The sequence below is a fragment of the Plectropomus leopardus genome, chromosome 2, assembly GCF_008729295.1.
Source record: "Plectropomus leopardus isolate mb chromosome 2, YSFRI_Pleo_2.0, whole genome shotgun sequence".
Classification (NCBI taxonomy): Eukaryota; Metazoa; Chordata; class Actinopteri; order Perciformes; family Serranidae; genus Plectropomus; species Plectropomus leopardus.
In genome coordinates, this window is record NC_056464.1 from 23,686,756 (window position 1) to 23,699,034 (window position 12,279).

Genomic DNA, 12,279 nt, shown 5'->3' on the forward strand with positions numbered 1-12,279 from the left:
CCTTCTCTACCTAATCTTAAATAATATAAATAAAAAATCATGGTAAAATATAACAAACAGATCCCATTTATACTGACCTCTCCATTTTAACTTGTGAGACAACTGCCCCAACCTGCAGAGAAAAGTACCAGCATAATTAAAAGCCTACATGAAACAAAGCAGCATGACTTAGTTACATATACTCCAGAGAGGCTTCATGATATAACTCAATTGTAAGACTAAACACGGTTACACCTTTAAATACCCCCTCCCTCCGCGCTAAGCTTTACTATCTGCGATTGCGCGTCAGCTCTCATTGGCTGTCGGTGATAATCGGTCAACAAGAGGACCTGAGGGAGGCAGCAGGGCGCAGGGCAGCATGTTTACAGCTACTTACAGCGCTAATTAGTTGTTCGGAACGATTAACTCGCTTTATTTGATTTGTTCGGTGACACTGAGCTCGTTTCGGGGCGGTCGTCGACAATGTTTTTGTGCCGCACGGGGAGGCTGTCTGCAGCGGCTCTGGATCAGGCTTTCAAGTGCTCGTTCCTCGTGCAAGTCAAAGCAAACAGACTGAGGGACGTCACTTTGACATTACGCAAGGGTAACACGTTTCAGCAATACCGGTGTTTTTGTGTAAACGTCGGGGGTTTCGATGCAACTCCTGCGCAGCTAGGGAAACAACAACCGGACCCACAACCCGTCCAGAGGCTGGACTCGTCGCGTGCTTTTGAGTGGGGACACTTAGACCGGGTGGCTACGATAGCTGTGAATCTCTCCAAGCGCGTGCAAAGTGAAGGCGGTAATGTAGATATTATCACGCAGCCGCTAGTGCATGCAAACAGGCGCCACGGCAGCAGAGGAGAGCTGGTTAGTAATGGTTTGTTTACAGGTGACTGGGGGGTTTCCAGCCGACTCTGCTCGACAGGGACAATGCAGACCAGAGCCTTATCCACGAAGAAGAGCGACGCCGGCGAGGAGCAGACAGCTAACAACAAAAGGGTAATTTAAACTATTCAGCTCAAGTGTTTATCTAACCCATTGAGGGGTTAATAAGAGCGCGCAGGTCCCAGTCTGTGTCCATACAGTGTTCAACTAGTGGGGGAAGCCCACATATGCGTCCCAGACCCGGTGGTTCCAGGGTTCAACCTCAAAAATCATAAAATATGCAAAAAGCTGCCTGACTGCCTGCCCGGGCCTCATCATGTAAGCAGGCAGGCTTGTTATACAACACTGCATGACGCGCTCAGCTGTGTGGGTTGTCTACATTTGCAGGGAATCCACAGTCGTCCATGCATAATTGATCTGTCTTCACAACTTGAATGTGAAGTAGGAAAAGTGTTTTCGCCGCTGAGAGAGCACATGCTGAGTCATGGTTTAACCTGCTCACAGAGACCTGACAGCTCAAACTGGTTGGGAAAGTCATCCTCCTTCATAGAGTCATAAGAGTGAGTCACTCTGTCCATTTATTTTGAGCACGATGGAAATTACATGAGCACTTTAGCGTGTTCCCTTTAAGTGGTGAGTCAGCACCTGTAATGAGAAAGAGCTGTAGATAAAAATGTGGGGGATCTTGACCTGCAATGAACAGTTCTTACTGCATAACAATCACTGTAATACTGGTTTACTCCTCAGTCTCATTGCACGATTTGACTTTAATGCTTTCTCTTAATTACATAATTATTTCTTTAGATAATTACAAAATTAAGAGTGGAAAGCAGTGGTTCCCAACTGGTGGGTTGTGGTCCAAAAGTGGGTCTCTTGTCCATTCTGAATGGACTGATAGTAATTCATTAATGTGTCAAGTTTTGAAAAAAACACATTGTTTTCGAAGTACAGTGAATTTCCAGCACATAGCTTCTATTATGAAATGCCATTTCTGTTTATCTCTTTGTGCTTTAAGTCTAAAGTGTTGTTGACATTTTGTGTTAAAAACTGAATATGTGGTCATTTACAATGTAGGGACCTTGAACTAATGACTAGGGGGACCTCTGGACCCCATTACTGGACTAGTTTGGAATCAATGCTCAAAAACCATATCAGCAGCTCGGAGAGGCTGTAATTAGACACAGTGTTGCCTCGAAATAAATGCTAACACCAGCATGCTAGCATGCTTACAGTTACATTACAAACATGCAAGCTGATGTTTATCAGGTCTGATGTTTGCCATGTTCACTGTCACCATTAGCATGCATTTGCCAATTAGCACATAGTACAGATGAGGCCGATGGAATCAGCTTTGAAGGGATGAGATTACAAAACAAAGTTTACAAATTTTAATCTGATGATGGTGCCAAAGGAAAATCTAGAAAAAATAACTGGTTGCATCATCTGAGCACTGTAAATCTCTGTACAAAATAGGCTTGGGTGGGATGTAAAACTTTCACCAAGGTACACGGTAGGCTGCATGACAGTGTAAGCGAGCAGCGGCAAAAAAAAAATTCCCTGAGACAGCAGCAAGGAGCAAGTTTTTGTTGTTTGTTTGTTGTAAAACAAAAAACAACATTATTGAACTTCCTACTTTTTATGACTTAAAACTTATGACTTCCCACACATGTGTCCACCACAGTCAAAACATCTGCTACATCTGCCACTACAAATAGATAGTTTATAATATATATATATATATGTGTGTGTGTGTGTGTGTGTGTGTGTGTGTGTGTGTGATATATGTACGTAGCATATACATTGGATTGATTTTAATATCATTAATTTACTTTTGTGCACTGTGCAACTGTAGTATCTAGAAAAATATAAGTATCAGAATGGGTTTTGGTATCAGCAGATACTCCACATGACATTACTTGGATTGGGATCAGAGGCAAAAAAACTTGATCGGGACGCCCCTACTACTGGTAGTATCTATTGTAGCCTCAAGCCTTTAGCCTCAAGCAGACATGAGCAGCAGGCTCCAGAGGTCTGAAAACTGAGCTCACTTCTTTCTAACTCTGCCCCCCAAGATTTTCATTTTCAGTGTTGTAGTCTTCAGCTACGATAAACACAACAATTTATCAGATTTCATGCAGCTCCTTGTGAAGTCACAAAATACAACTTATACAACTTTTTCTTGTTCAATTTGACTTTCTTTTCTTTTCAAGACCTGTCACTTTTTTAGCTTGTGCTTGAGCCCCTGACAGGCAGGATAAACCACTTTAACATTCCCCTCCCACTCAGTCTGTGTTTGTGTGCCACTGTGACTTTGCATGTGTTTTCCTGCCTCTGAAAAGCTGTTATCAGACACAGCAGTACCACTGTTCCCCTCCTATACACCCTCCCAGTCACAACTCCCCTCGGCCGTTCACTCACATGACCCTTCCACGCTGCTGCCTGCCTTTACTTTTGAGTTCGGCCTGACTTGCCTCTGAAAGGCAAAAGGCCTGCTCCCTCGCCCACTCTGGCCTTTCTATTGTCCATTGTTGGCATGCCACTGAATACGTCACCGAGACTTCACCCAGGAGGGCTTGGAACAAAATTTAGCACGACAGATTGCAGGGAAGAGAAAAGATCAGCGTGTTTTTCTCCTGCTCTCTTCTTCGTTGTTACCGTCCTCGTGATTAATTGTCTGACTCAGGCTTACAAAGAAAGACAGTCTGAAGCAGAAAGTCAGCGCAGCAAAACAAGCATGCAGGGATATGAATGAAAGTAATTGTATGTTAGGGTAAATGGGAGTGAATGGATAGTAGCTAAGTCTGCCTTTCACAGTGGCCAACTTCTAGAAACAGCCCAATTTCTGTGTAACGACCACATAGTTAACTCTACACAGGTTTATCACACATTTTAACCAACGAATTTAGAATGTTATCATGGCTTTTCCATAATCTTTTACCCTGTTTCTATGAGTTTATTTAGGAGTTTTAAAAGGAGTAAGCCTCGCCAGTAAAACAGCCATTAATACAAGCTGTATTTACAGATTAGTAAACAGTCAGCACCTCCTAACTTCAGTCAATCATTAGACATTTCACCCACCAACTGGCTTCTTAAGCCAATAGATCAGACTAGAACCAAAGATCCCGCTGTTGTCAATGCTTGGTTTGTATCCATTTTCTTGTTAAACTTATGTCACATAGATATGTCTACTTATTGTTTTGCGATCTGCCTGAACCTGAGCAGAGCATACACTATACCCTGATAAATTTATGTTGATTGCCGTCATGTCATGACTGTACTGCAGAGGCCTCACACGCAAGCAAACATTAGCTATCCATTACTGGTAACAGCATCATGTATCTCTGACAGTAAATATCTCTCAAGCCTTTGTTAACCCGCTACACAACAGCTTTGAAGCATTTTCCTGTTACTTTCCTGATTTGACAGCATCTCTCTTTCTCACAAAAGGGGGTGCGAAGTTGGCAACGATGTGATGCTGGTCTGGTCTACGTGTATCTACTGACAGATTTGATTCCAGTAATGTTCCAGTTGTTGCACAGCTCTAGATTTTAACAAGGAATGTTTTTTTGCATAATGTTAGAAATGTTTTGGGAATTTTATAAACATATTTTAAAAAATAGCTAAAACAGTGTATTTAAAACTTTTCCAAAACATCGTTATTTCCAAACCATTCCCATGCCTTGAAAACAGTTTTTCTAATTTCATAACTTCTCCAGGAATTTAATGACCGTGGGAACCCTGTGTAAATGTCACTGAAGGCCTTGCAGCACTCAGCGAGTTTGAACTTGCAGTTGAACACGTCAAAATTATAAATCAAGATAATAATAACTTCAAATCACCGTAATAAGTTCTGAATGGAGAACAACTGTGCAGTAAAAATTCACTTCAACACATATTTTAGCTATGTAACTGCAAATTTCAATACAGTGCTTTAGCCCTTCAGTCCAAAATTTAGAGTTTTACATATGCAACATATCATATCCTTTATATTGTATATTTAAATTACATGTGTGTAATGTGCCCTATTTTAATTTCTTAGGATATAAAGTTACTTTTTTAATGCATATAATCACCATAGTTGTTTCTGTATTCTTTCATCTGCACATTTCTGCATAATTATCAGGAGCATCATGCTCAGGCACACATTTTCCATCAGCCTACATTTTGTCCTCATCACTTTAAGTTGACCTTGACTTGAAAGTCTACTATAATAAGAAATTGGCGGTTAAAGAGGCCACTGCAGTATTCTTTGTTATAACCAAGTTGCCTCAGCTTTGTAGGCGCAAAGTCAATATTATGTCTAATAACAGATTGATTACATACAGGCTCGAGCTACTTCCTGTTTACTCAGGGGAGCACTGTGTTTCCTCTCGATATGAATATATATTTGAATAACTCGACTTCAGCTGGAACCACCGGACACAGTGTCCTCCTAACAGCTGCACTTTTTACTGTTTCAATTTCAGTTTAACAACCGTCATCATCAAAAAGACAAAAACAGTAGACAGTAAAGCTGAAATTATTTTTCCTCCAGTATCCTCAATCACAATCAAAACCTCTGATTAACCTGAAACGGCTCAATAAAATATATTTAGCTGTAACTGCATTATGACAGCAGCCTAACTTTGTGTCCGAAGCACTGGTATTAAAAAAATGAATGTTTGGTCACATATTTGGTCTTGTTTACTCATACTTTTGTCAGATATTTCCTAATTGAAGTCATAATTTTATTTTAACACAGGGCTACTATTGGGCAGCTCTCTGTGGGTTGAAATGTTTAGGAATGCTGCATTTCTGTGTGATTCTGGCACTAATGTTATTACATCGGGATATTTACCCTCGGTGACGGACATGCCGCCTGGTTGGGAATCCTCGGAAATGTGTCAAATAAATGGCATAGTTGGAATTTAAGCCCATGTTGTGTAGGAAGATGTTTCCGTATATTGCTGGTGTTTCTACCCTAATTTGAGTAATCATTTTACAGACATTTCTAGCAGCACTGTTGTAATCTGTCTTTGTGAAATGAAGCTACATTTTGGACTGTTTTTTCTCTCCATTTTAATTCCTGATGGAAAGCTTCCAGCAGTGTAAATACGTGAGTTTGACGGTGTTGTTTTGCAATGCACAACTGTCAGAAAAGCATACTGGCATCGATAACAGGAACTGATAAGCTCAGAGGCAACCTGTTCTCAACTTGAACTGGTTCTTGATTCCCATCTTGAATTACAACCCTATTTACACTAATGTCCCTTAGTTTTACAGTGTCCCTTATACCCAGTAACTTCTAAAATAAGGTATAGCATTTAATAAGTCACTTTTAAAAGTCAAGCTGGTCTGTGGTTTATGTTGCAATTAGGGCTCTGGTCAAAGCTAAATATAACTAATATATAAATGAAGTTTAAAGAGATAAAGAGGAGTTTTTTTTATCAATATGCTGCCAAAAGGAGTACATTGTATTGCCTGAAAAAGTAGTTTGCAGTTTCACACAGTTTTTATCACACACAGTGTCAGGACACTGATTTAATAAGTGCCCGAGAAATCAACAGAAACAAATCAACATTATAATTACATTTTGAGGAAGGGATGTGATGAAAGTTTTGCACACATGACAACAGTTTTAGGCCAAATGATCACAAACATTGTTATTCAACCCAGTACTAAAAACATTCTGTACTTAAAGTGAGTTTCCCCTTTTATCAAATTGTAAAGCCTTGCATCTTTACTTTATTTTAACACTTTGTGAGCCCCTATATGATACAGGTGGGAGGATTTTATTTTATTTACATGCTGTAGTGTCAACAAACCGCACGCTTTCTCTCTTTCTATGAGTTCCTGCTTCTTAAGCTGCTCCGTGAGTCACGTCTACACCATCAATGCTCCATTACAGTCTGTTTTCTTTTTTTTTTTGGGTGTGTTTTAGTTCACTACACCGTTTCATTGCCAGCACACACTGGAGTGACCTGCCTGCTCCCTGCTACATGCCAGACAGCCAGATAGTGTCTGGTGCTTGTTCATGTGTCTGGAAGTCACAAACACAGAGTAATGTGTGTGTTTATACACTTATGAGAGGCTCTTTGTGTTTGTGTGTGTGTGTAAGAGAGAGTGAATGACTTTGTGTGTGTGTGTGTGTGTGAGAAAGAAAGGGTTAGTGACAATGTTAATTACCTAAACCACACAGCAGCAGTCAGTGTTTAATCAGCTGACTCAGGTGCAAGATGAACAAAGGAAGTTTGTAAAGGTCCAGGCTTTGTTTGACCTATTTGTGTGACCTAAACTTTGACCAAGATGATGCACAAATTCCTAGCACACAGAGTTTCTTCAATATTTTGATGATGCATGCATTTCTGTTTCCGACCTAAAAATAAAAAAAGGATGTTTGTCAAAGGTCAGTTTGAACAAAAAGTCTTCAATATGCATCTTTGTTTAGTGACTCTGCGGGGCATCAGGAAATGGAAATTCTGGACCTGTTTTAAGATAAACATGCTGCAGTTGTGGTATTTGTTTTGAAATGCATTTAGCACGCAGGGTGGCTCTGTACGATAAAGCAAAGGCAAATAGCAGTATTGTTGACATTTAAGGTCAAAGGGTGATTTGGATTTTTCCATACTTACTGCGCCTGTAAATGGTATTAAAGTAGAAACGAACAGCTTTTTGACCGTTTAACTGTCGGCGCCGCTGTTGCAAAGACAACAGGATCGCTGTCTGTTGTCCTCACAGCCTAGCAACTACCACTTTTCCAGTTACCTCGGTTATTCCACCATCTGCCGTTTCTGCCACTGGAGTTAGTAACAGCAAAGAACTCTTATATAACTGGTGATTACGGAGGAAAACAAAAATGCTATCCTCCTGTTTTAACTGTGCAATGGCTGACACTTTTCCACTTGCTGTTAATCAAGCCTTCATTTTCCTGGGAGATTGTGCCCGTTGTCAGACAGAACTGAATCTTGAAACAGGGCTTATAGAGAACTAATCTAAACCCAAATGGTTTCTTGTATTATTGCCATGACATTGTGCAGTCAACATTTACTTCATAATGATGAGTTAAAACAAAAAACTATTTCCACTTTTAGTCAAGTCAAGAGTAATAGATGAATTTCAGGCCTTTGTGTCACCAAGCATACCCACAAACAAACACTGTCAACTCATGTCAAGTAGATATTAAAGAAAATAACTGATAGGTTGGTTGAGCTTTTCTGCCTCGTGTGTTAAAATTAAAAAAAAAAAAATTCAAGAACCGTGATATCAGCTCAACCAGAAGTGAAAGACTCCGTCTTGTCAGTTTTGTAGTTTGAGGGAGCTCTTGGAATACTAAAATGAAAAGTTTCACAATTTTGTATGCCAAGTGGAAACTGTCCCCACAGTTTTAATCCACCTCCTCTTCACAATTCATATCTTGTCTCCGTCTTTGTCAGAATGTCTTCTTTCAGACACGTTCTGTTCTGGTGCTTCCTACAGAACCATGGATTGATTCTCAATTCATCCTCCACTTTCATTTTGTCCTGATCGCTCCCACCAATTCTGCTCTCTCTCTCTCTCTCTTGTTGTCCAGGATGAGCAACATTCAAAAGAGGCCTCCGCTGCCTCCTCATCTACAGCGAAGGCCCCGGGGGAGCCGGAGCCAGAGGAAGGAAAACCAAACAAGACGCAGCAGCTGAAGAAAGTCTTTAAAGAGTATGGAGCGGTGGGAGTTTGCTTTCACATCGGGATCTCCCTCATGTCCCTGGGAATGTTCTACCTCCTTATATCCAGGTGACTAACCATCAAATTATTGCGTTTTATACAGGTGGGGGACCAGTGCCAACATATCGTAGGTCCTATCAGCATTTTTTAAGCCCAGATGCACCAAACCGACATCAGAGAACTAGTAGCAATGACAGCCCCATGCTGTGTCGCCTCACGTTGCCTGTGTCCCTGTTGAAAAGTTGCTAAGACTAAAAGCAACAGCCAACTAGCGCGTACGGCACCAATCGTCATTCAAGAAGGCAAACTGAAAGATGCTAGTTAGCCTGTTAATACATTAACAACCAAATCCAGAGTTGAAGGAACAAAGCATATTTTTAGTGTACCATGAACAGTAACATAAACCATCAGGAAACATGTCTGCTAAAGAGAAGATCCCTCTGTTTACAACAAGCCAAATTCCACACTGACTGTGTACAGCCTAAAGCTTAAGGTAACATGTTCTGAAAAACTCCCTAAATATTATGAAAATATAAGAAATCACTGACTGAAAAGCAGGCTTAAGGGAAAGGAAACTACAAGCGTGTCAAAATGCAAGACTACAACACAATACAAAATAACTGGAAATTACCAAACATCTCTTACTAATATTATCTAGCAGTGTGAGAGCATCAGAGTGTAACATTTCATATAAACCTAAAAGATGTGCACAGGAAATTACTGACCCGTGGGCTGCTTTTACACAGAGGAATGCAAAATGTCTGGTGCAAATTGGCAGAAAATGGGACCTGTTATATGAGAGAAAGCAAAATGCGGGCTCTTGAGAATGTCCACTCAGTCGGCCACATTATTCCAGCCCTGCTGTTATTGAAATGCTACTACTGGCTGAGTCAGACCCTAAAATCTTGCTGAATAAAACATGAGTTCATTTTCTCATCTTGCAAGCATTTCTTTTAGACATGTAATTTTACAACAACACATGCAGAATTAAAAATCTTTGACACTTCATTCATCTATCTTATAAAATTGGTATTCTTCTATTGATGGTGACAGACAGTGAAAGCCAAACACTAAAACCTTAGTTCTTGCCAAAGTATAAGTCCAGACAGTTTTCAGGCCATTGTCTGTCTGTGTGGCCACATACCAGGGGCTTGAATACCACAGAGACTTGGCAGGGATTATCTGACAGCTCAGACATTTCCTCGCATAGCTGATAATGACCCTTGATCCGAAAAAAACTGACTGTAACAACCACTGAGCATTATCACTGTGAGGCCACAGAGACCAGGCATGTGGCCTGCTAATGCAGTGCTGTGTGCTGGGTAAACAGTTGCCAGGGTGCAGATGGATCCTTATATTTAGCTGACTGAAGTTTCTGAGTGCAACAGAGCTGTTAATGTGTGTGTGTGTGTGTGTGTGTGTGTGTGTGTGTGTGTGTGTGTGTGTGTGTGTGTGTGAGAAAGAGAGAGAGATGCTATATTGATTGAAGCAGCTCTAAGCCTAATGTTAGCACATTCTTTACATATTTATTTCTAAAAATAGCCCAGCTGAAATAGCCACGACTCTACAAAACTGTCTTATTTGGGTGGTTTCACACACTCTTAGACAGGGGGGCCTCTTATGCCAGAGGCATCATTTGTAAATGGCACAAAAGGCTACAAAATATACAATTATACACCTGTCTGTATTGAACACAACTCCCTCTGGTGGAGATACAGGTTGAACTGCATGTGCAACCACTCAAGCAAAACTGGAAGAGGTTGTTTACTTTATATTTAATTTGCTGAAATCCTCGAGGATGCAACCAGCCAGTAGCAAAGGTTTGGAGGTAGCAAAAAGAAGTTGTTGCAGTATGAGGTGGCAAGGATTTTTTTTTTTTTAGGATCTAAAGCACCCGCAAGTATAAATGTTTTCCTCAGATGTTTTGTGTAAATGTTTGCTTTGGGTTTGTGGATCATAGTAATACATATAATGGCCCCTAGAGATTTACATTGTTGTTGATGAGTTGCATGAGTGCAAGGTGGGTTTATATAGCTGAAAATGTCCAATGTCTATTATTATTATAATTATTATTGTGTGTTTATTCTCAATATGGAACTTTTTCTAAATTTTTTTCAAAATTTTGAAATTGTTTTGAATGCAGATTTAAAAAGAAAATCTAATTAATAATAATTAATTACAACAAATTATTTATTATTATTATTATCATTATGTTTATATTCTCAATATGCAAGATTTTTATGCATTACTTTTTTAAATGCTTTTTTTGTTGAGTGTATTTTAAATTAATTTTTAAAATTAACTTTGTTAAATGTCTTGTATTGTATATTTAATTGTTCTAACTTTATTTTATCATATTGATTTTTCTTTTGTAATTAAGGGGTAAAGTTGACGTGAATATAACACACACACACACACACACACACACACAAACATACACATTGAGGAGGGCATATCCTGAAGCGTCTGCGTGCGTGCATAGAGGACTGTTACCAATCATTTAAAACAAAGAAAAATCTAAGAAGAAAATGCTTGAGTGATTGCCTAACATGAATTCTATGTATTTCTAACTAGTTTTCTGTGTCACCCATCTCCCCAGTGGGATCGATATGGCAGCTGTGCTGTGCAAAGTGGGCTTCAGCGAAGCAGTTGTTCGGTCAAAAATGGCAGCAGGGACAAGCACGTTCGTCTTGGCCTACGCCATCCACAAGCTCTTTGCTCCAGTGCGCATAAGCATCACTCTGGTGTCCGTGCCTCTCATCGTGCGCTACTTCAGAAAGACTGGTCTTTTTAAACCGCCTACACCTGCACCCTGATGACCCTCCTCTGCTCCTCTGCCACCTCATCAAGCAACAAACACCCTGACTGTTAATAGCCATAATTAAAAATGCCTGTACATGTCCTTACTCATTTGCCTTCGTCTAGAAATGCCTCATTGTTTCTGAGTTGTCATTGTGAATTCAGGTGAAACATTGCGTTCATTAGTTCCAGCTGCAGTAGAGTCAAAGTATTCAGTTGTGTTACTGTACGATTAAAACGTCTGAAGAGTAATGGCTCTCTGAAAAACACCAGTGTTTGGAGACTTAATGTGTGTGCATTCCAAAAAGCAGAAACAAAGGTTGAAAAAAGCTCAAATATTTATTTACAATCAGAGGTATGATCAGGTATTTTAAGCTCTTTCAGTGGGCAGGTTTGTCTATTAATGCTGTGAAGGTCCCCTGTGGGGATAAGTGGAAAAAGCTGATCTCTCCTCCACTGCTCCCTGTTAGCTGACTAGGTCATGTTCTGGTGTTATATGAATCAGCAGAATAATTCAGGTTCTCTGTCTCCTACCTCGCTCCTCTCTCTATCCTTTCCTCTCCTTTCTCTCCCACATTGTTTTCATATTCTGCTGTTGTTTTGCTTCCCTGCTATTTTTTCTCCTCAACACCTCTCCTGGCATTCATTTTCTTCCCCTCACATCCTTTTGCTGTTCCTCTACCTTTTTTTTTCCTCTCTCCTCTCTCCCTGTTGTTCTTTAATATTGCAAATGCCACTGCCCAAGCAGTAATGTCAAGTACATTAATCCTCGAGTGAAGCTGATAGTAGTTTATTGCGAGCATTGGATGAATAATGTTGGATTGTGAGGGTTTTTTTCTGATTTAGTGGGCTGTATTTAACTATTAAAGAGGAAAGTTCTGTTTTACATTTGTGTTTTTGTTATAAAACACCATCACACACAGTGGTCCCCAA

General features: G+C 40.1%; 1 protein-coding gene across 2 annotated transcripts; it reads left to right on the forward strand.

Annotated features, from left to right (window-relative positions):
- Positions 1-300: 300 nt before the first annotated feature.
- fam210b (family with sequence similarity 210 member B) lies at positions 301-11,615 on the forward strand. Of its 2 annotated transcripts, XM_042511386.1 has the most exons (4): positions 301-781; positions 872-981; positions 8,417-8,616; positions 11,147-11,615. In XM_042511386.1, the coding sequence occupies exons 1-4, from the start codon at positions 463-465 to the stop codon at positions 11,361-11,363; spliced, it is 846 nt and encodes a 281-aa protein (XP_042367320.1). In that variant the 5' UTR covers positions 301-462; the 3' UTR covers positions 11,364-11,615. The 2 variants fall into 2 exon arrangements, with proteins under 2 accessions (XP_042367320.1, XP_042367312.1); XM_042511378.1 differs by having other exon boundaries at positions 301-981.
- The last annotated feature ends 664 nt before the right edge of the window (positions 11,616-12,279 follow it).